Source organism: Podarcis vaucheri (assembly GCF_965113315.1).
Source record: "Podarcis vaucheri genome assembly, chromosome: 12".
In the NCBI taxonomy this organism is placed as follows: domain Eukaryota; kingdom Metazoa; phylum Chordata; class Lepidosauria; order Squamata; family Lacertidae; genus Podarcis; species Podarcis vaucheri.
The window spans coordinates 61,651,580-61,676,270 of NC_138750.1; the positions used below are offsets into that span (position 1 = coordinate 61,651,580).

General features: G+C 46.8%; 1 protein-coding gene across 1 annotated transcript; it reads left to right on the plus strand.

The window, feature by feature from the left end:
• Window positions 1-952: 952 nt before the first annotated feature.
• Window positions 953-12,695, plus strand: LOC309514914 (zinc finger protein 653-like). The gene is made up of 2 exons (XM_082192389.1): window positions 953-1,217; window positions 7,998-12,695. Exon 2 carries the CDS (start codon window positions 8,038-8,040, stop codon window positions 9,868-9,870), a length of 1,833 nt encoding a protein of 610 aa, XP_082048515.1. The 5' UTR covers window positions 953-1,217; window positions 7,998-8,037; the 3' UTR covers window positions 9,871-12,695.
• Window positions 12,696-24,691: the final 11,996 nt, after the last annotated feature.

The following is a 24,691-nucleotide window of genomic DNA, read 5'->3' on the forward strand; positions in this document are numbered from 1 at the left end:
GAACTTATCGTAGGTCTGACACACAAACACATCTGCAAAATCTGGAATTCTAAAGCAGGTTATGGAAGTCATGACAGTTAAATTATGGGCTGTAAGATTATATCTATCTGCTTCTCTGCAGCCACCAGCAAAAGTACTCAGAATGTAACTTGACTGATGTCCTTGGAGATAAATAACAAAAATGGATTTGGTCTTTTAAATCTATTTTCAAAGAAACCGCAACTCATCCAGGAAATATATCATGTGCTTCTTTTAGCAAGGAAATGGGATTATTCTAGGGAGTGTTTGCTTTCACATGCTGAGCAAACTTTAACAAGATTTTATTCACAGATACAGTCTTACAATTTGCAAAGATACATCTTTATCTGTAACCATTGCCTATATCTACAATGTGGCAAGGAGAGATTGTGAAATTCCTGAGATTTGCGTGGGAAAAGAGATCACCGCCTCCCTTCCCAGAAACGTAGGAGTTAAATAAACTCCTGTTGCTGCACTAACTCTCTCTTTTATTTTCTGGTTATTTTTTTGGGGGGGGGTCCGGCAAGTTGGGACGTTTCCCTTTCTAAACCGGCCTTTTTGCCCATTTGCACCCTGGAATAACAACCTATCCAGTTTGCAGAGCTAGACGTTTCAGCCAGATCGCCTAGGGAACACAGTAAGGGGCACTGCTGAGCCTTCAAGGATTTTCTTGACCCAATCAGCTCAGAGAAAAGGGGTCTTTTTCCTTTCCCTCCCCCCGGCAGTGCTTGGCTTGGGGGTACGGTCAAACGGGGAGCGTTTATTTACATGCACCCCTCATGTGCATGTAGGCAGGGGTGCAATTCTCACAACACCCTGAAGGGGGGAGGAAATTGCACACTCCAAAATAAAATAAAATTGCAATATTTGTGTGGTTTTTTTGCAGATGCAAATCAGGGCGGGCAGAGGCTGCAGTCTGCAGGTCGACCTTTTCCTGGAGTTATCCTAGAGGCGTGGGGAAAGTGAGGGGAGGGAAGCTACCTGGTCTTGGCTGGCTGGGGAGAAACGGTTGCTGGGCAGGAAAGGAGGAACCAAAGAGCTGCGGAACGGAAGGTGCTTGGTGCTTGCAAGCTGCGGGCGCAGACGAGCCAGCTGCACCAGCTGTGGTTGCACTTTCTGCTGGGGAAGAGGAGAAATGGAGTCCCTGCGTGTTCTGGAGCTGTATAGTGGCATTGGAGGGATGCACCAGGCGTTGAAAGGTATCTTGGACCTTGCCCTCCCTTTGGGTTCATGCATGCAAGCTGCAGCAGTATCCCTGCCTCCAGAGCATCCTTTGCAAGCCTTGGCTTCCGGGCTGGGGAAGAGAAAGATGCTCAGATCAGGAATAGGAAAAACAAGATTTTCTCCTCTCCAAGTCAGGGCTTTTGGAGACAGTTTTCAGGGACCTTCAGAGTATTGCTGTGGTTCGGATACCCCCCCCCCCTCTCTCTGTCCATCTTCTAGCTTCAGTTGCAAACTCCAGAGTTGCCGGAACACTTGTTTTATCCCTACTGCAAGGCTCCCCCCAAAAATTGAATTTTATTGTTATTCATGTTTTTATAGTGTGTTTTATGTTGCTTTTATAATTAAGGGTTTTAAATTTGTGGTTAGCTGCCCTGAGCCTGGTTTTGGAACCAGGAAGGGCGGGTATAAATAAAAATATCTTATTATTATTATTATTATTACCCCCCTCCCCTTGCTCTTCTGCTATTAACAGGAGGTCCAAGACGCAGAAAATACGCAGGAAGCGGTCCTCACACGCACGCACACCCTGCAAGCATGGGAAATTCCCCCTCAATTTGTTTTCTGGACATTGCTAAAAGAGTTTTGTATTAGATTCTCGTTTAAGCCTGGTCGCCGTAAATGGCAGAGATTTGCAACACAGGCAAGCGAGTGGAGAAAGGATGGAGTTGAATCGATGCTCCTCTGCCTGGCCCCAGGAAGCTAGTATTTTGTTGTAGGTTAAGTAGATTTTGTACACCCAAGATAAGTCTGGAAATTTATCTTGGCACTTACTATAGCCATTCTTCAAACATAGGAAACTTTCTACCGTGGGTTGGACAGCGAGTCCATCGAGGCATGTATGGCTGGTTTCCATATGCTACAGCTGCTCTTAAATCCCTACCATATTTATAGCACTTTTATGTCTATAATGTGTTGGGCTTAAGAGTCTAGATGTGTCAGTTGTGCTCCTTTTGAAATCCAAGGGTAAAGGGACCCCTGACCATTAGGTCCAGTTGCGACTGACTCTGGGGTTGCGGCGCTCATCTTGCTTTACTGGCTGAGGGAGCCGGCGTACAGCTTCCGGGTCATGTGGCCAGCATGACTAAGCCGCTTCTGGCGAACCAGAGCAGCACACGGAAACGCCGTTTACCTTCCCGCCGGAGTGGTACCTATTTATCTACTTGCACTTTGACGTGCTGTCGAACTGCTAGGTTGGCAGGAGCAGAGACCGAGCAATGGGACCTCAGCCTGTGGCGGGAATTCGAACCGCCGACCTTCTGATCGGTGGTTTAACCCACAGCACCACCCGCGTCCCTGATTTTAGTATAAATGTAGGTTTTGGGGTTTTTAAAAAACATTTCTACTGTTTCCGAGCACAATTCAAAGTGTTGGTGCTGACCTTTAAAGCCCTAAACGGCCTCGGTCCAGTATACCTGAAGGAGCGTCTCCACCCCCATTGTTCTGCCCGGACGCTGAGGTCCAGCTCTGAGGGCCTTCTGGCGGTTCCCTCATTGCGAGAAGCAAAGCTACAGGGAACCAGGCAGAGGGCCTTCTCGGTGGTGGCGCCCACCCTGTGGAATGCCCTCTCATCAGATGTTAAGGAAATAAACAACTCCCTGACTTTTAGAAGACATCTGAAGGCAGCCCTGTTCAGGGAAGTTTTTAACGTGTGATATTTTATTGTATTTTTGGTTTTTATGGAAGCCGCCCAGAGTGGCTGGGGAGGCCCAGCCAGATGGGCGGGGTATAAATAATAAATTATTATTATTATTATTATTATTTTATTGGTTTATTGTATAGTTTGCATTCTGTTCTTAAGGGGCAAGGGTCAGGGCTGCCTGGGAGTGCCACATAATTCCATATATCCTTTAGAAGACAAGTCGAAACAATGGGTACACCTGGATAGAGACACAGTTGAAAATACCCCCGCCACATCATACCCATTCCTCCCAAACTAACCGAGGAAGAAACCCACGACGCCAAACAGGTTCAGACAAACCACGCTTAAAGCAGGAAAGAAGTAGGTAAACTGCCCCCAGTCCCATCCCCACTAATACCCCTGGAGGCAGTTGGAGGATGGATGGCAGCTAACGGAATGAGGATGAATCCTGACAAGACAGAAATACTGTTTCTGGGGGACTGGAGGCGGGCAGGTGTGGGGGACTCCCTGGTCCTGAATGGGGTGACTGTGCCCCTGAAGGACCAGGTGCGCAGTCTAGGAGTCATTTTGGATTCACAGCTGTCCATGGAGGCGCAGGTCAGTTCTGTGTCCAGGGCAGCTGTCTACCAGCTCCATCTGGTGCACAGGATGAGACCCTCCCTGCCCGCAGACTGTCTCGCCAGAGTGGTGCATGCTCTAGTTTTCTCCCGCTTGGACTACTGCAATGCGCTCTACATGGAGCTACCTTTGAAGATGACCCAGAAACTGCAATTAATCCAGAATGTGGCAGCTAGACTAGTGACTGGGAGTGGCCGCCGGGACCACATAACACTGGTCTTGAAAGATCTACAGTGGCTCCCAGTACATTTCTGAGCACAATTCAAAGTGTTGGTGCTGACCTTTAGAGCCCTAAACGGCTTCAGTCCTGTATACCTCCTGTATATCTCCACCCCCATCGTTCAGCCCGGACGCTGAGGTCCAGCGCCGAGAGCCTTCTTGTGGTCCCCTCCCTGCGAGAAGTGAGGTTACATGGAACCAGGCAGAGGGCCTTTTCGGTGGTGGCGCCCACCCTGTGGAATGCCCTCTCATCAGATGTTAAGGAAATAAACAACTACCTGACTTTTAGAAGACATCTGAAGACAGCCCTGTTTAGGGATGCTTTTAACGTTTGATGTTTTATTGTGCTTTTAATGTTATGTTGAAAGCTGCCTGGAGTGGCTGGGGAAACCCAGCCAGATAGGCAGGGTAGAAATAAAAAAATTATTATTATTATTATTATTATTATTATTATTATTATTCTGTGGCATTTAAAATTTTGTTTTTCTGTTTTGTTTTGGCTCTGTTGGGACAGGGGATTAGTTTAATTTTAGTATAATTGTAAATTATCATTATTATTTGTTTCTACTGTTCCATTTGTTTGTTGTATGGTTTGTGTTCTGTTCTTAAGGGAAAGGGTCAGGGCTGCCTGGGAGTGGGCCCCAGTCAACAGAATGGCTGGGGCAAGTTCCACAGGGGGGGATGCACTGGGACACCCGATCTCAGTGATCATGGGCAGGAGGAGCAGTCCTGCTAAGACCAGACCACATCATTACCGTGGAGACAGGTTTAGTCGTTGTTTGAAGACTATCCCTGCCTCTAAATCAGTGTTTCCCAACCTTTTTTGGGCAAAGGCACACTTGTTTCATGAAAAAAATCTTGAGGCACACCACCATTACAGCCCCGTGATGTCAGCGCGCAGCGTCACGCCGGGAGGGACATGAATTGCTAGCAAATTACATAATCACCTCCTTGAGGGCTGGCTCATCTTCTCCGAAGGCAGAACCCCATTAATTAACAGCACAGACTCACACCATAGCCAAGACGAGGGGGGAAAACCTCAGTCATGCACAGTCATGCACATGTGGGGGCTAAATGAGGACGAAGACCGGGCAGAGAGCAGGGTTCAAATCACCCCACCTGGCCAGGACAATCCCTGGGTGCTCCCTTGGGCCACTCGCCTGACCCACCTCGCAGGGCTGTTGTTGCGAGGATAACACGGGGAGAACCACGCGCGCCCCCGGGAGCTCCTTGGAGGAGAAAGCGGGCGATGAATGCAATGCACGAAATATATGAGAGGCGACCAGGTTTTGCAGGTGAGGGGCCCCCGCCAGCTTCCGCTTCCAACACCCGGCGCAACAACGCCGAAGTTTCCCCCCGGGCTCGGCTCGGGGAGCAGCGCTGCTCCCCCCGGCTCCCCTTTGCCCTCCCGGCTCTCTCTGCCGCCCACTGGGGACCCCCCTCACCTGCCAAGTCCAGAGCGCCGGTGGAAGTTGCATGCATGCATGCAGGGCGCCGCGTTGCCATTGCATTGCACTGCACTCTATGCAACGCCTGCACGCATGCATTGCCTTGCACGCCCGCCAAGGGGTCTCCCCGCGGTCCGATGCGTCCCCTCCGGCGCGGATGCAGCATTGCAAAAATAACACCCCCCCGACGCAGCCCTACCTGGGGGGCAGCCTCCGCCTCCGCCGCTCCACCTCCGCGGGGATCCCCGGGCTCCATCCTGCCGCCCGATCTCCGCGGGGGCGCAGGCAGGCTGCGCGGGGTCTGCGCGGAAGAGCCCCTGCCCGCCCGGCCGCCACCGCCGTGCTCATTCCATGGCCGGGAGAAGAGCGCTTCAAACAAAACGCCCGGCCCGCCAGGCCACGCTGGGAAACGTAGTTCGTGCACCCCGCGCGGGCGCGGAGCCCAAGGGCGAGGGGACTACGGATCCCGGCAGCCCCCGCGCTGGGGACGGAGGGGGAGAGGCCGGGTGCAGGGATGGAGGGATGGGTGGGCTAGCGAGTGAGTGAGTGGCAGCCGCCAAGCCTTGGCCGAGAGCCAGGAAGGGCCTCCCCGGAGGAGGAGGAGGAGGAGGAGGGAGGCGCAGAGCGGGAGGGAGGGAGGGAACCTCAGGGGTCATCTAGTGACGGCGCCCAAATCGAAAATTTGACTTAAAAAAAAAACATCTTTCGAATTTTTTAATTTTTCCCGCGGCACACCAGGCAACATCTCGCGGCACACTAGTGTGCCACGGAACAGTGGTTGGGAAACACTGCTCTAAGTCTGGTCTTGACCGGAAGGATACCCGAATCGACAAGGGAGACCCACATGGCCTGAAGGTGCTGCTGGGCAATGCCAGGTCAATGATTCACAAGGCAGCGGTCATCCACGACTTGATCGTGAGTGGAGGACTTGACCTGGCATGTGTGACAGAGAACCACATGGAAAGACTCTACCACCTTCTGGCATGTGTTTAAGTGTGTGGCCAAAAACGACAGCAAGCACAGTCATACCTCTTGTTACGTTTGCTTCAGGTTAAATCTTTTCAGGTTTTGTCCCACAGTGACCCGGAAGTACAGGAAAGGGTTACTTCTGGGTTTCGCTGCTCGCACATGTGCAGACGCGGCGAATCGCAACCCACGCAGACGCAGGTTGTGTTCTGCTCCTGTTGTGAATGGGGCTCCGGAACGGATCCTGTTCGCAACCAGAGGTATGGAATACAGTGGTATCTCAGCTTAAAACTTAATTCGTTCTGGAGGTTCATTCTTAACCTGAAACTGTTCTTAACCTGAAGCACCACTTTAGCTAATGGGGCCTCCTGCTGCCACCGCGCCACCGGAGCACGATTTCTGTTCTCATCCTGAAGCTAAGTTCTTAACCTGAGGTACTGTTTCTGGGTTAGTAGAGTCTGTAACCTGCAGTGTCTGTAACCCAAGGTACCACTGTACTTTATCTCTCCAAACTCCTGGGTAGCATATTTTAGTACCGTCTTTGTGTCAGGACTAACTTATCAAGCGCCATCTAAGACTAACACCAAAATTTCCCAGTGTGGCTCCCAGTCTCCTCCTAAGAAATCTGATGTATCATCTCTAAATTAAAACCAGGCAGAGCTCGCGGGTGTGACAACGTTCTCCCCAAATTGCTGAAAGCAAACATTAGGTTGGTGGGTTCCTATACTTGCATCTTTATTCACATGTACTGACCACATATGACATATACCTTAGGACTGGGGTATAATCCCAATTCACAAAAAAAGTGAAATACCAGACCCAGCAAACTATAGACCAATCAGTCTCCTGAGTGTAACCAGCAAATTAAATGCCTGTAGGAGAAACTATTAGACTGGACAGAGCAAGAAAACATCCTCAAAGATGAGCAAGCCAGTTTCAGAGTGGGGCAATCCACAGTTGATCGAGGACCGATGCTTCAGTTTGTTGCTGAAAAGTCAGCAACTAAAGAAGGCCTGCATGCTGCATTTATTGACTTTAAATCAGCCTTCGATTCAATTCTCAGAAGCAGGTTATAGGGAGAGTTTGAGGCTACTAACATTGATAAGACTCAGCTCACACTCTTATGAAAATACACATTTAAAAATCAGATGCAATTATGCTGGTTGGTTAACAAGTCTCCACTCCCATTGTTCTACCTGGACACTGAGGTCCAGCTCCGAGGGCCTTCTGGCGGTTCCCTCACTGCAAGAAGCAAAGCTACAGGGAACCAGGCAGAGGGCCTTCTTGGTGGTGGCGCCCGCCCTGTGCAACACTCTCCCATCAGATGTCAAAGAGATAAGCAACTACCAGACTTTTAGAAGACATCTGAAGGCAGCTCTGTTTAGAGAAGCTTTTAATGTTTGATGTATTACGGTATTTCAATATTTTGTTGGAAGCTGCCCAGAGTGGCCCAGCTAGATGGGCGGGGTATAAATAAATAAATAATAATAATAATAATAATAATTATTATTATTATTATTACTACTACTACCCACCTGTAATGGAGTAAGACAGGGGTGTGTCCTGACCACCACTTTCTCCAATATTTATATCAATTCCCTTTTCAGTTCTTTTCCTTCATTTCTTTCTCCACTCCCTTTTTGCACTTCTATTGTCTAGATTTTTGGTTTGGTTTACAAAAAGGGGAGAAGATATGTTTTCTATTTTTCTCTATAAACCTTAATAAATTTTTTTTTTAATGAAATTTGAACCTGTGAAGGTTTAGAAAAGAAGTGGCTTGTTTTCTAGCAAGTTAATTTTAATTCTGACACATCCCAAGAAATTGCAACCATCTGCTCAAGTCAAGTTTCCCATTCTCTCTACAGAAGTGCAACTGCACTAGGACAACTTAGCTACCGGCCAGGGATGAGCGACTCTGAGCACGGCCCGGCCACGGGCGACGAAGACGGCGGGGAACCCGAGGAGGAAGAGGAAGAGGAAGAGGAGGAAGCCGCTGTCGGAGATGGAGACCCGGCGCACGGGAGCCGGAAAGCCCGGGGTGGCCGCAAGGCCCGGGGTAGGCCGCGGCTAACGGAGTCCGACCGAGCCCAGCGCCGCCTCGAGTCCCGGAAGAAATACGACATGCGGCGCGTCTACCTGGGCGAGTCCCACGGCCCCTGGTCGAACCTGAGGCAACGCAGCGGCTGGAGCGACGCCAAGCTGGCCGCGTACTTGCTGGGCCTGGAACGGGAGCAACGGGCCGGGCGCCGAGGGAAACTCTGGGAGCAGCTGCCGTACGAGCCGCAACGGAAGAAGAGAAGGCGGCGGAACGTGAACTGCCTGAAGAACGTCGTCATCTGGTACGAAGACCACAAAAACCGCTGCCCCTACGAGCCCCACCTCTCCGAGCTGGACCCCACCTTTGAGATGTACACGACGGCCGTGTGGCAGTGCGAAGCGGGCCACCGCTATTTCCAGGACTTGCACTCGCCTCTCAAGCCACTCAGCGACTCCGAGAACGAGGGCGGCCATGCCGGAAGCTGCGGGAATTCCGACGAGAGCTCTAGTTCGGAGGCCGAAGAGCGGTCAGAGGGCCAGACGCAGCGGCAGCCGACAGAAAATAAGGAGGTCGAGAGCGCAAGTGGGCTCATCAATCGGGATGGCCTCCACATTCCGTTTGAGCACCATATTGAGAACCTGGCATCAGAGCAGGTGCCTGGCATGTGCCCACCCCTCAGCGGCCCACAGACCATGGAAACTGTGGTGTGCGTTCCGGTGCCGGTGCAGATGAGTTCGGGCCACGGGACTCTCTTTGACAACGTGACACCAGAGACGCTTAGTGAGGTGGTGGCCAGCTGCCCCGTTCAAGGTGTGGCGCAGGGCTCACAGGTGATCATCATCGCCGGGCCTGGCTATGATGCCCTCACGGCTGAGGGTATCCAGCTGAACGTCACCAGCGCGGGCGCAGAGGAGCTGCCCTGTGCCATGATTGAGGGCGTAGCGGCGGCCTATGCCCAGACGGAGCCTGGAACCGGACAGCCCAGTAGCATGGAGAGTGTGGAATACATCGAAACCAAACGAGAAAACGAGGAGCTTTTTGAGCTCAAAAAGGAGGAGCCGCAGCCCCCGGCGGAAATAAGGACGCCCTGTGACCCAGAGCCAGACCCTGAGAGTGTGGGGCTGGAAGCAGAGGAGGAGACCGAGGGCATCAACATGTCCTCCATCATCTACGAGATTCCAAAGGAGCCCGAGAAGAGGAGGAGGAGCAAAAGGGGCCGGGTGATGGACGCCGACGGCATGCTGGAGATGTTCCACTGCCCCTACGAAGGGTGCACCCAGGTCTACGTAGCACTTAGCAGTTTCCAGAACCACGTTAACCTCGTCCACCGAAAGGGGAAGACGAAGGTGTGTCCCCACCCAGGTTGCGGCAAGAAGTTCTATCTCTCCAACCACCTCCGGAGACACATGATCATCCACTCCGGAGTCCGCGAATTCACCTGCGAGACCTGCGGGAAATCCTTCAAGCGTAAGAACCACCTGGAAGTCCACCGCCGGACGCACACAGGGGAGACGCCGCTCCAGTGCGAAATCTGCGGTTACCAGTGCCGGCAGCGAGCGTCTCTCAACTGGCACATGAAGAAACACACCTCGGAGGCCCAGTACAACTTCACCTGCGAGCACTGCGGAAAGCGCTTCGAGAAACTGGACAGCGTCAAGTTCCACAAGCTAAAGAGCCACCCGGATCACAAACCTGCCTGATCCAGACCTTATTTATTTATTACTGCCCCATTATAGGTTCCCAGCCAACGGAGGGCACTTCTTTGCACATTCACAGCTGGAGATGTGATGTGTGTTACCTGCAGCAGAGAACTGCATCCCATAATCCAGGGGTAGGCAAACTAAGGCCCGGGGGCCGGAGGCGGCCCAATCGCCATCTCAATCCGGCCGGCGGACGGTCCAGGATTCAGCGTGTTTTTACATGTGCTTTTATTTAAAATGCATCTCTGGGTTATTTGTGGGGCCTGCCTGGTGTTTTTACGAGTAGAATGTGTGCTTTGATTTCAAATGCATCTCTGGGTTATTTGTGGGGCATAGAAATTTGTTCCTTTTTTTTTTTTGCAAAGTATAGTCCGGCCCACCACAGGGTCTGAGGGACGGTGGACCGGCCCACGGCTGAAAAAGCTTGCTGGCCCCTGAGTGTGGCATGTATCAGCTTTTTTTAAGAGCAGATGGTGACAGACTTCAAGTTTTAGTTCTGTTGTGCAGGTGTTCTCAGGTATCGGGGTGGAGCGGTGGGGAATTGTTCAAAACACCATCAGATCTGGTGATTGTGCTGCTACAGCTCTCCACAAGAGGGGAAATGATGCTATATTAATAGACAAGAAGAATCTTAGCCAGTGGTACCTTGGGTTACATACGCTTCAGGTTACATATGCTTCAGGTTACAGACTCCGCTAACCCAGAAATAGTACCTCGGGTTAAGAACTTTGCTTCAGGATGAGAACAGAAATCATGTGGCTGCAGTGGGAGCCCCCATTAGCTAAAGTGGTGTCTCAGGTTAAAAACAGTTTCAAGTTAAGAACAGACCTCCGGAACGAAGTAAGCACTGTATTTTTCGCTCTATAAGACGCACCAGACCATAAGACGCACCTAGTTTTTGGAGGAGGAAAACAAGAAAAAAAATATTCTGAATCTCAGAAGCCAGAACAACAAGAGGGATCGTTGCGCAGTGAAAGCAGCAATCCCTCTTGCTGTTCTGGCTTCTGGGATAGCTGCGCAGCCTGCATTCGCTCCATAAGACGCACACACATTTCCCCTTACTTTTTAGGAGGGAAAAAACAAATCTTATAGAGCAAAAAATACGGTACGTGACCAGAGGTACCACGGTACTTTGTTTGCTGCTAAACAGCACCTTTCTTGTCTGGCAATTTGATGCTTGGGTCTGAGGTAGGAGGGTCCAATTGCCTACCACTACAGTGGTACCTCAGGTTACAGACGCTTCAGCTTACAGACTCCGCTAACCCAGAAATAGTACCTCGGGTTAAGAACTTTGCTTCAGGATGAGAACAGAAATTGTGCTCTGGCAGCACAGTGGCAGCGTGAGGCCCCATTAGCTAAAGTAGTGCTTCAGGTTAAGAACAGTTTCAGGTAAATAGCGGACCTCCGGAACGAATTAAGTTCTTAACCCGAGGTACCACTGTACTTACAGAGAGGCTGACTTCAGTGGGAAAACTATATCAGATTCACACGACCTGTTGGTATCTATTGACTACAATACAAGATGACTCTTTGGCTGGCGGGGGGGGAGTGCAAATATAGCCTTGGAGTGACCTCTGTACAAAAGTAGGAAATGTTACAAATCTAGAAGAATGGGATAAACTCAAGAGTGATAACGAACACTACAAGAAAATGCAGTGGTACCTCGGGTTACATACGCTTCAGGTTACATACACTTCAGGTTACAGACTCCGCTAACCCAGAAATAGTGCTTCAGGTTAAGAACTTTGCTTCAGGATGAGAACAGAAATCGTGCTCTGGCGCCGGCAGCGGGAGCCCCCATTAGCTAAAGTAGTGCTTCAGGTTAAGAACAGTTTCAGGTTAAGAACGGACCTCCGGAACGAATTAAGTACTTAACCCGAGGTACCACTGTAATAATAGTAATTGGGACCCTCAATTGGAGGGGACGGGAATTTACCACTGAAATTATGACGTGATGAAATTAATGTATCTTTTGAAAGCTCTGTACCTTTTTGATTTTGCGCCTATGATTTGTACTTACCATAAAAATAAAGCATTAAAAAAAGAGACTACAATAAAAGATGACTCTTTGGCTGGAAAACAAAGAACTGCAAATACTAACTGATTAAATACTAATTTAAACACATTGGTTTGCAATTACATGGCTATCTGGAACAGAACCCTTAATCATCTAAACAACTAGAGGCGTCCCACAATACAGGGACACAGCACACCCCTGGGTTGAAGGGAGACTTTATTGATTATTTTGAGTTGATTTAACTGAAATAACCTCCCACATAAACATGTTTGGTTTCAAGGGAGTAGGGCTGGGTGCTAGGAATTAAAAACTCCGGCAGTTATTGTTTCTGGTGTCCTGGGGCTCCTGTACTTTTACAGCTTATTGGAATAGCATGGAAATAAAGTTTACTTGAAGTTTTCAATGGCTGCAGATTTTAAAAGCCAGGACTTTACTATTTCCCAGTGTGACCACTTCACAGCTGTCCATGGAGGCACAGGTCAATTCTGTGTCCAGGGCGGTTGTCTACCAGCTCCATCTGGTATGCAGGATGAGACCCTCCCTGCCCGCGGACTGTCTCGCCAGAGTGGTGCATGCTCTGGTTATCTCCCGCTTGGACTACTGCAATGCGCTCTATGTGGGGCTACCTTTGAAGGTGACCCAGAAACTACAACTAATCCAGAATGCGGCAGCTAGACTGGTGACTGGGAGCGGCCGCCGAGACCACATAACACCGGTCTTGAAAGACCTACATTGGCTCCCAGTACGTTTCCGAGCACAATTCAAAGTGTTGGTGCTGACCTTGAAAGCCCTAAATGGCCTCAGTTCAGTATATCTGAAGAAGCGTCTCCACCCCCATCATTCTGCCCATATACTGAGGTCCAGCTCCAAGGGCCTTCTGGCAGTTCCCTCCCTGTGAGAAGCGAGGTTACAGGGAATCAGGCAGAGGGCCTTCTCGGTGGTGGCACCTGCCCTGTGGAACGCCCTCCCACCAGATGTCAAGGAAATAAACAACTCCCTGACTTTTAGAAGACATCTGAAGGCAGCCCTGTTTAGGGAAGCTTTTAACATTTGAAGAATTATTGTATTTTTATATTTTGCTGGAAGCCACCCAGAGTGGCTGGGAAAACCCAATCAGATGGGTGGGGTATAAATAAATTATTATTTGCTCCCCCCTTTCCCCCCTATTATGTTTTTACTGTAATTTTATTGGTGTCAGCCGCCCTTAGCCCGGCTCTGGCTGGGGAGGGCAGGGTATAAATAAAAATTATTATTATTATTATTATTAGAACAGCTGACTAGCAGTTTTATTTAAGCAACAGGAATAAGCACAACTGAGTTTATGGAGGACATAATTGTTAACTAAATGATTAAAAAACACCACCACCAGTGGTGTTCTTCTTAAACCGACTCTCCTGACTGTTCCCTGCTTGAATTCTAGCAAGCGGCATCCCTGCCAAAATCGTGGCCGCCGTTGATGTGAACACAGTGGCCAATGAGGTTTACGTTCACAACTTCCCCGCCACCCCACTGTGGCCTAAGACGATTGAGGTGAGTAGTCGGGACGATGCAAAAATAATTCCCTTGCCAATTTGGAGTTCTGATCTCAGTCCAGGTTGAACTGACAGGTCAGGGTGAGTAAGAAAGCAAACTGGGTGTTTCCACCAAAGCCACAGGGACCCAGGTTGCTGGTAAATTTGAAGCTGGATTACTGCAAAGCTGTCTTATGTGGGGCTGCCCTTGAACCCAGATCAGACATTGCAGTTGGTACATTATGTTGTAGATAGGGTTCTCTCTCTCTCTCTCTCTCTCTTTTTAAAAGATATTTATTGAAATTTTAAACAGTAAAAGAAACCTTCCAATCAAACCTTAAAAGAAACATCATCATCACACTCAAAACAAGAGAAATACAGTAAAAAACCTAAAAAAGATAGGAAATAAAAAAGAAAAAAAAACATGAAAAAAGACATAAAAAACCAATTTTTTACTTGTTATTTTCATAACCCTTCTTCCTGACTTCCTCACATCTCCCTTTTTTGTGTTCCTTTTTACACAACCATGTTCAGCAAATATCTTACCCTCTTTCAAATCTTGATCTATATTATAGATTTCAACCCAATGTGTCTCCAATTCTTCCCTTTATATCCTTTTGTTTACATTTGACACAATGTAATCTAGTTTTTTCACCCTTGTCTTTTGAAACATTTGTTACATACTCCTTTTACCTATGTCACTGATGCCACATTGTCTTTATATCTTGCATCATTTTAACATTCCAACATTTTAACAATTTAACACTCCAACATTTTACAATGTTTTTGCAAGTAGTCTTTAAACTTCTTCCAGTCCTCTTCCACTAACTCTTCTCCCAGGTCTCGGATTCTGCCAGTCATTTCTGCCAATTCCATGTAGTCTAGTAGATAGGGTTCTCTCAGGGCCAGTTTTAGGTTTGATGCGGCCCTCAGCTCCTGAAGGCAATGGGGCCCTTTCTATGGCCAGCTATCCTTTGTCAACAACAAATTGTTGCCGTTTTTTGTGTTGAATATATGCTAATTTATGGACCCAATAGGTATCTCAAGCCATTTGCACACGCAGAATGTAGGCACCCTATATATAGAAAGGAGCAAACCTGTGATATTTTAGGGAGCAGGCTAGCAGGCAGGGCCCATGACTTCCATCATAGGAACCTACACAACACAAATAGTAAAATAATAATAATAATAAAATTTTATTTATATCCCGCCCTCCCCAGCCGAAGCCAGGCTCAGAGCAAACAAAACACTGTTGCTGTATGTAGGTTTTATTTTAATTTTTTTTTTAATCTAATATTTTGGAAATGTACATCCAGTTCCCCCCCTTTATTTTTTGGGGGGGCCCCAAGAGAGTGGGGCCCTAAGCTATAGCTTGTTCAGCTTATATATAAATCCAGCACTGGGCGGCCTACTGTGAACACAGATCACTCGCCCTTAAAGAACTGTGTTCACCGCTGGTTCAGTCCCCATATGGGACAGCTTAGCTGCATATTCCTGCATTTCAGCGGGTTGGATTGGATGATCTCCAGGGTCCCTTCCAAGTCTACAATTCTATTGACTCTATGACTGCCTAGCGCCTTTGTTTGAGCATCGACAACTCTCTTAAAAATGCAGTGTTTGCTTCTTGAAGCCGTTTAAATTTTGACAAAGTTTTGAAAGGTTTCTAATCTATTTTTATTTTTTATTTTTGTAAGCTTCCACTATTCATCTCGTTGGAATAGCTATGGAGCTTTTCCTGCTGTTCTCTTAAAGGGATTAGCTAATAAAATTCTGGGCTATGAACAGTCCTACTGGCCCTTTGACGTGACTTAACCGCAACTGCAAAGAACATCGTCTGTGTATCAGAGAATGGCTATCCTTATGACAAAACACATGGATTTAGCAGCGTTACTTTTATAAGCTAAAGCGGCAACATGCAAAATGGAATGTGAACACATCCTATTTTAACACAGAAGGAAAGAATGAAAGCCCTTGGTGGCTTAGGGTCCTTGTATTTATGGGACTGCCTCTCCTGGTCTGCCCCGCAGAGGACCTTAAGGTCCATGAATAATCATAGTTTAGAGGTCCCGGGCCCTAAGGAAGTCAGACTATCCTCCACCAGGGCCAGGGTCTTCTCAGTGGTGGCTCCGACCTGGTGGAATGCTCTGTCCCAGGAGACCAGGGCCCTGCAGGATTGAACTTCCTTCCGCAGGGTTTGCAAGACAGAGCTATTCCGCCTGGCTTTCAATTTGAACTTAGCCTGATCTTTTATTCCCCTTCCTTCCCTCCCTCTCCCCTTTTTATGAAGATTACCCGCTCTGGGATCCCACAGCTAATTCTCCCTTGGTCTCCTCGCTGGCCCAAGTAGGACTAATGTAGCCAGCTATGAGGAGATTTCACCCCTCCCATACCCAAGAATCTCCTGACCATCTCCTGATGGTCTCTGCTGACTCCACAGAGAAGAGGAGGCGTGTCCTGCCTATCTACTTATTCTGCCCAGCAACATCTCTGTGTGTGAGAGAGAGAGTCAGTCAGTCAGTGTATCGGAGAGAGTGAGAGTGTTAGAGATCCTAGAGATAAGATTGCTGCTAAGAGCAGCTGCAGACTCTCAGTGTAGCATTGATTTATGCTTAGAATATTCAGCTCTGTATATAGTTTTGTACCATAGTTGTAGTTATAGAATAAAAGGAAGATATTCTACAGAGCTGCTCTCCGAGTGGTTTATACTCTGCAAGACTCTGCAAAACTCTGCTGCGCAACGACTGTATTATTGAGACAGTGAATCCAGTGCTCTCAGCTCTGAGCTGTGAGTCCACAGCACTGTGACCTGTTCCTGTGAGAAGGAGGTCTCTGGCGGTGCTTCCCAGCTCGCCTAGCCCAGACGGGGTTGAGGTACATGAGTCCAGTTGGCGCACTGGCTCTAGGGCAATGCTGACAAGCTAGCCCTGGGGATCATCTGATGTTTATTGGATGGATTTCCCCCCTGAATTTATTGTTATTCATGTTTTATACTGTATTTTATGCTGTTTTTTGTTGCATCAATTAAGTGTTTCAAATTTGCTGTTAGCTGCCCTGAGCCCGGTTTTCTGAACCGGGAAGGGCGGGGTATAAATAAATTATTATTATTATTATTATTATTATTATTATTATTATTATTATTATTATTATCTTATTCATAATGTAAAATGCCTAATTGATTTATTTATTTAGGGAATATCCCTGAAGGACTTTGACAGGTTGTCTTTCGATATGATCTTGATGAGCCCTCCTTGTCAACCCTTTACGAGGTGCGTGTTTCAAATTCCCCGTTTCTGTTTAAAAGGAGAGGAAAACGTGCTGATGTAGATCTTACGGTATTAAATGCTTCCAGAAGGGATATCGGATAGCTTGACTTTTTTTTCATTTAAGGTTGTTTTTTTTAAATGAAGTACAATAGTACAAAAATTAATGACATTTAATAAAGTAAAGAAACAAAAAAACAATACTCTTAGATGTACATTGCACCAGGCTACATGATAAAACCTTTAGATATATATGGTGGCGTACAAATTTAATAAATAAATATTAATAAATTTAATTAATAAATGTTAAGTTTTACTTGCAGTCGACCCACTGAGAGTAATCTCTCTAAGTTAGGCATGTCTGTTAATTCCAATGGGTCTACCCTGAGTAGGGCTTCCACACCAAACTCTTATTTGTGTGAAATGAAAGATGGAATAAATTCTCTAGTCAGAACTCAGAGCTCCATTCAAGAAAGTTGAGTCACGTTTGCCAATACAGTGGTGCCCCACAAGACGAATGCCTCGCAAGACGAAAAACTCGCTAGACGAAAGGGTTTTTCAGTTTTGCGTTCCTTCGCTAGACGAATTTCCCTATGGGCTTGCTTCGCAAGACGAAAACGTCTTGCGCTTTTTTCTTAAAGCCGCTTGAAGAGGCGCAGTTACGACGGACCATGCTTCGCAAGACGAAAAACATCGCAAGACGAAAAGACTCGCAGAACGAATTATTTTCGTCTTGCGAGGCACCACTGTAGCTTTGATTCTCTTCTCTTCCTTGTCTGCAGAATCGGCCGACAGGGCGATGTTTCAGACCCCAGGACCCGGAGCTTTCTCTATATTCTGGATATTCTTCCAAGGTAATCAGCTCAAAAGTGGCTTTCCTTAAGGCGATTTCCCTTCTCTAGATTTTCTGAAATACACACAGAAATACTGCTCTGTAAGCAAACCGTTTTGTGCAACCTCTCCAGTCTAGTTTGGGTGGGTAATGCTACCTGGAAGTCTGCAAACACACTTCTAATCTTCCTTGGCCAAGCATGTCTGAGTAGAAGAAGAAGAGAAGAGTTTGGGATTTGATATCCCGCTTTATCACTCCCCTTCAGGAGTCTCAAAGTGGCTAACATTCTCCTTTCCCTTCCTCCCCCACAACAAACACTCTGTGAGGTGAGTGGGGCTGAGAGACTTCACAGAAGTGTGACTAGCCCAAGGTCACCCAGCAGCTGCAGGTGGAGGAGCGGGGAAGCGAACCCAGTTCACCAGATTACGAGTCCACCGCTCTGAACCACTACACCACACCGGCTCTCAAACTGGCTTGCAGTAAGGCTGCAAGCTCTCAAATACACAGGATCAATATTCAGATTCCACTAGCTCTTGTGTTACTGAAATAACGATAGAAAATGCACAGAGAAACGCAAGAAAACTTGGATGCAATTATCTAAGACGCATGTCGAAAAAGAAACATAAAAGAATTACATGATACAGACTTCCAACAGATTTATAGTTGTCAAAAAAACCGAGCTGAAGAAGGCGTATACTCCGAAACAGGGCCCTGTCCTGGTCACCACCACTGAGTCGTACATCTGATTCACACTCCGGATACTCCTTTTTGGCCCTATTTGATCCTTTATTCTTTATTCTGATTTTATATAATATGGACTCTTTTTGACTGCTATTGAGACTTGTATAAAACAATTGTTGTGCACTGGTATTTCATGTACCTTTGTACTATATCACTGTATATTTGAAACTACATTATTTCTGTACTTAAACGTTGTATCCAAACTTACCATTACTTTAAAACTATCGTACTTACACGTTGTGTTTAAATTTACTACTAGCTTCAAACTGTTATTCTTAGCAGAATATACACGTTTTTCACTTCAACTCTTGAGTAGGAATTATTCCCTATATTGAAACTTTTGGCCAGAGTTCTTGATAGATCCTTTTCAGTGCAATTTCAACAAGAACTCCAATTTCTTTAACTGAAATAACGATCACATGCTTTCTCTGCCTGGGGCCCCTGATCCTAGAAATGCTGAATTTTTTTTATTTTTATTTTTATTTTATTTTTATTATTATTTGGTCATCTTCTGAGAGAAATGGGCTGCCACACGGTTCAGATGTCAAATGCAGAAGGCATCTTAGTTTTGATCCAAACCGTATCATTTTATTAACTATCCTTTATAAACAAATTCTTTTGCAGACTAGCCAAGCTACCCAAATATTTACTTTTGGAAAACGTCAAAGGCTTTGAAACATCCTCTGCCAGGTATGGTGAAATATACTCAGTTGCAAAGTGATTTCATGCTCTTTGTTGCAGCTTGTCAACAGTGAATGAATTTCCCCCAAAACCTCAGGCTTTTATACACATTATTTACACAACGGGTCCCGTCTGATTGGCTGATTCTGCTTCCCTGCTGGATCCTGATTGGGCTGCTCCCACAGGCCAATCAGGTTATTGCATTCTAGGATCCTATCTACCTATTGTTCTAGGATCCAAGCTCAGTAAATAACATTTGGTGGAATTACTTATTTTCTTATTTGCTGGTGGGGCGGGAGAGAATCACAGATATGATGCATAAGGTCTCTTCAGGCTGGAAAATGTTGTTTTCTGGGGGGGGAGGGGCGGAGAGATTTGACATAGAAAATATAATATCTGCTTTGGAAGGAGGCTTTTGGTGGTCATCTAAGTCCGGGTGACTCAGCGTAACAGTTTGCAAGTAGAAAATATACATAGCACAACACCTGAGGCATTTTAACTTGTCATAGTCCAATTCATTGTTTTTTAATATGTATATATGCATTGTATTGCCAGAGATGAACTCATACGAACACTAGAGAAGTGTGGATTTACATATCAAGAATTTCTCTTGTCTCCAACTTGCGTGAGTAATGTCATAACCAAAAACAAATCGAACTCTGAAAGTTCCCATGTAGATCTACTTTTTGTGTGTGAAAAAGATGACTGGATAGTCAGTCTTTTACGTAGTGTTACTGTGGGGTCAGAAATGATTATTGAGCTTGTTTTTATATAAAATAACCAGCTATATACGCTTCTTAAAAAAATTGTGCTTGCTGTCTCTGTTTCCCTGTTGGAGAATCTATCAGGTGTTATGCTAAGGAAAGCCAGTTTGCAGTCCATCAACCTGGCCTTTTGAAGTTGAATTTCTCCAATTGTCTATTTGTTAGTAAAGGTAAAGGGACCCCTGACCATTAGGTACAGTCGCAGACGACTCTGGGGTTGCGGCACTCATCTCGCTTTACTGGCCGAGGGAGCCGGTGTACAGCTTCTGGGTCATGCGGCCAGCATGACTAAGCCACTTCTGGCGAACCAGAGCAGCGCACAGAAACGCCGTTTACCTTCCCGCTGGAACAGTACCTATTTATCTACTTGCACTTTGATGTGCTTTTGAACTGTTAGGTTGGCAGGAGCAGGGACCGAGCAATGGGAGCTCACCCCGTCGCAGGGATTCGAACCGCGACCTTCTAATCGGCAAGCCTAAGGCTCTGCGGTTTAACCCACAGCACCACCCACGTCCCTCAGGAAATTGATACTTTGGAGCATATTTTCTTTTCTTGTTTACCCATAGCTGTCAACCTTTCCCTTTTTTAAAGGGAAATTCCCTTATTCCGAATAGGATTCCTCGCAAGAAAAGGGCAAAGTTGACAGCTATGCATTTACCTTCCCGCTGGAGCAGTACCTATTTATCTACTTGCACTTTGACGTGCTTTTGAACTGCTAGGTTGGCAGGAGCAGGGACCGAGCAACGGGAGCTCACCCCGTTGCGGGGATTCGAACCGCCGACCTTCTGATCGGCAAGCCCTAGGCTCTGTGGTTTAACCCACAGAGCCACCCATGTCTATTTGTTAGGGACTCATTCATTACCTCTTACCAGCTCTTGTTTGGAATGCATTAAGGCAGGGGTCAGCAACCTTTTTCAGCCACTGTCCCTCAGACCATGTGGTGGGCTGGACTATATTTTGAAGAAAAAAATGAAAGAATTCCTATGCCCCACAAATAACCCAGAGATGCATTTTAAATAAAAGGGCACATTCTACTCATGTAAAAACACACTGATTCCCTGACTGTCCGCAGGCCAGATTGAGAAGGCGATTGGGCCAGATCCAGCCCCCAGGCCTTAAGGTTGCCTACCCCTGCATTAAGGAGTCATTTTATTGCTCAAGGCCTGTAGATAGCAAAGAAGCACCTAAGAGTGAAAGATTTACAATCCAAGGTAACAAGGAGAATTAGGAGATGCTGAATTAAGAAAGTAAAGTAAAGGTAAAGGGACCCCTGACCATTAGGTCCAGTCACAAACGACTCTGGGGTTGCGGCGCTCATCTCGCTTTATTGGCCAAGGGAGCCAGCGTACAGCTTCTGGGTCATGTGGCCAGCATGACTAAGCCACTTCTGGCGAACCAGAGCAGCGCACGGAAACGCCGTTTACCTTCCCGCCGGAGCGGTACCTATTTATCTACTTGCACTTTGATGTGCTTTCAAACTGCTAGGTTGGCAGGAGCAGGGACCGAGCAACGGGAGCTCACCCCGTTGAGGGGATTCGAACCGCTGGCCTTCTGATCGGCAAGCCCTAGGCTCTGTGGTTTAACCCACAGCGCCATCCGCATCCCTTTGTTAAGAAAGTACGCACGCGTAAATATCTCATGAATATCAAAAGACACATCCCTTGTCCCTAAATTACTAATTTAAATGTACACGGGATGTATGTGACTGTATGTGACTTGTGGGGGACACATGTCAAGGAACAGAAGGAGCAGACCCTGAACTGGGCATCGTCAGCTGCAAGTTCTTAACCAAAATAAATTAGGGGAGGGACAAAAGGGGAGACAGGGGGGAAACGCAGTTTTAAAAGCCTGATGCAGGCGTCCTCATGGCCGGCTAACTTTCTTCTGTACCCTTATTCAATTGAATTAAACAATGTTTTGGAACTCCTGCCTACAGGCTCTTATTGGTGTCAGCAGTGCCTGGAACAATTTAAGGTTTGATTAGCAGACCCCAACATTACTCCCCGGATCAAGGCTACTCCAAATAGGGTTTGATGATGATGATGATGGCATTAGTACCCTGCCCATCTGGCCGAGTTTCCCCAGCCACTCTGGGCAACTCCCAATCACATGTTAAAAACGATACAGCATTAACTATTAAAAGCTTCCCTAAACAGGGCTACCTTCAGATGTCTTTTCTAGAGAAGATCGCTACTTATTTCCTTCACATCTGAAGGGAGGGTGTTCCACTGGGCGGGCGCCACCACTGAGAAGGCCCTCTCCCTGGTTCCCTGTAACTTGGCTTCTTGCAATTAGGGAGCTGCCAGAAGGCCCTTGGAGCCGGACCTCAGTGTCCTGGCAGAACGATGGGGGTGGAGACACAAAGGTCAGCACCAACACTTTGAATCGTGCTCGGAAACGTACTGGGAGCCAATGCAGATCTCTCAGAACCGGTGTTATGTGGTCCCAGCGGCCACTCCCAGTCACCAGTCTAGCTGCCGCATTCTGGATTAATTGCAGTTTCCGGGTCACCTGCAAAGGTAGCCCCATGTAGAGCGCATTGCAGTAGTCCAAGCGGGAGATATGAAAAAACATAATAGAACATTGAAAAGCTTCCCTTTACAGGGCTGCCTTCCCTCTGCCTGGTTCCCTATCGCTTCACTTCTCGCAGTGAGGGAACCGCCAGAAGACCCCCCACCCCCGTTTAGGACAGTGTTATTGTTTTGTTATAATAAAACCTGGCATTTTGTTAACTTGGCTGTCCTGCATGCTGTGGGCCTCGGTTACTTATTGCAGTCTTTTCCTTGCAGCTTGGCATCCCAAACTCAAGACTAAGGTATTTCCTGATCGCAAGGCTTCAGTCAGAGCCTCTTCCTTTTCAAGACCCTGGTAAGGTGAGGCTGTAGCCTTCTTAGACTTTACCGACTGGTGGGGTCTGTATTGCTCCCGGACGGGAGGAAGGAAGTCAAATGACACCGAGGTTGATTCAGAGAAAGAGTTTATTCTGCTCTCCGGATAGCAGAAGGCACTTGCGTGGTCAGTTCACAGCAAGTCCAAAGAAATGAGAATTTTCATGCAGTATATATCCTCCAGGCACCCTCTTCCCCCTTCCCCAGGAATCCAGCCACGTCAGCTTATACACGCAGGTTGACATCACACATGTACCTGCTCCAGTACTCTTAACCATAAAAGGGTGTTCCCCTTCCTGTATTCCTTATCTTGGGGTAAGAAGGTCTCCTGGCGCTGTTCCCAGACCAGGTCTGTACGTCAGAGTGTGGTCAGGATGTAAGATAAGACCCAGACATGCCATCCCTGCTCTACTGGAACAGCCAAAGCCATCCATTGTCGTCACGGACTGATAAAGGAGAGCGCTTTGAGCACTTGTTTATACAGCTGGGTTTTGGCTCAAGAGCTCAAGGTAAAGCATTTTAGAAATGGTCCTTTGGAGAAGGAAAAATGCGGATTTTGGGGCCCGTTCCAGACTGACTACACAGTCAGGTTTTTAGATTTGGGAAACCCATTCCTTCAAGGCTGTTTTCTCTGTTCTTCGCAATACCACAGCTTAGCTCGGCGCAGTAGCCAAAGACAGGGAGGCATAAACCTGCTGTGATCTCCTCTCTGGGAGCCAGTGTGGGAATGTTCAGGGAGGCAGAGAGAGGATATATTGTTTAATGATATTCTTCCTAACTTGCGTTAGCAAGTTCTATGTCTTAGCAGAGTTTAAACATCCCCCTTTAAATGCACAGCTGTTTGTTTGTTGCCGTTTCGTCTGAACCTCTCTCTTTATAAGATTCCTGGCAAGATCCCTTCTTGTCCCTCTTAAAAAGAATATACATGACAATCTTATTAAAGCGAATATAAGTTCCTTTTTAACCAGTCCTTTGGTTGACCTGATCAACATCCCATTCGCTTTTAAAATCACTCAGAATTGGAAATCAGAGATCTTCCCGACAAAGAAAGATTGGTGGATTGTTGATGGAGTACAGCCAAGATGGATTGACAGGGCAGATAAGAGATCAAACGAAACAAAAATTCAAAAATGATTGGAATATATTTAAACAGTATCTGAAAGTCCATTATGGAGAATTAAATTTTTTGACTGGTTTAGAATAACTCCTGTAAGGAAACATATTAAAATATAGAGGAAAAGTAGGTTTTCAAATATATAGATACATCATGATGGGTATTCAACTAAAATAATAATAATAGAGGACCCAAGTAAGAAGGGGATGGGAGTCAAGTGCAAATGGAATACAAATGAATTAAATGATTGAGTACATATTTTTGTTTTCTTTATTATGTTTTAGAATCACATGCTTAGTAACGGGAAAGTTGAGACGTTACAAAGTGATTTCATGGATGTTTGTCAAAAGAAACTAAGAAAGATGAATTGCAAAAATAAAAATAAAAAAGATCAAATAATTTGGAGTAGTTCAGCAATGACAGTCAGACAGACAGTGGGTTTTTACTTAAACCCAGAAGAGATAAAACTTCCTTAATTTGCTTGCACGTATTTGTTTCATGTTCAGATACTGACAGATTTCCCAAGCCAGGAGCCAGCGAGTTCGGAGACGTCCAGAGTTCCTGCAGCCTTGGCCGAGCACAGCTCCCCAAAGGCTGCAAAAGATCTGGGCTCTGGTTATGACAATGATGGCAAACAACGCCCACAGGACTTCCTTTTCAAGCTTGAAACAGGTTTCCAGACCTTTTTTTTTTTGTAAATTCACCATTAGAAACTGCACCTTTGAGTCCTCAATCCTTTATTACTGCGCTTTGCTTTACCTGGGTCAAGCTAGGATTATAATACTTCAGAATTTTGGGGGGGTTCGACCCCCTATTTTTGAATTTTGGTCATTTAAAGTTTACGATTTTTCTATTTCGATTTCTGGGAATGGAGTTGAGAGATGACCTAACCTGGGGAGAAAACAGTAAAGACCTGATGAAGAGAGCACAGCAGAGGTTATATTTTCTGAGAATCCTCCGGAAAAACAATCTCTCAAAGGACCTGTTGATGGCATTTTACCATTGCACTGTGG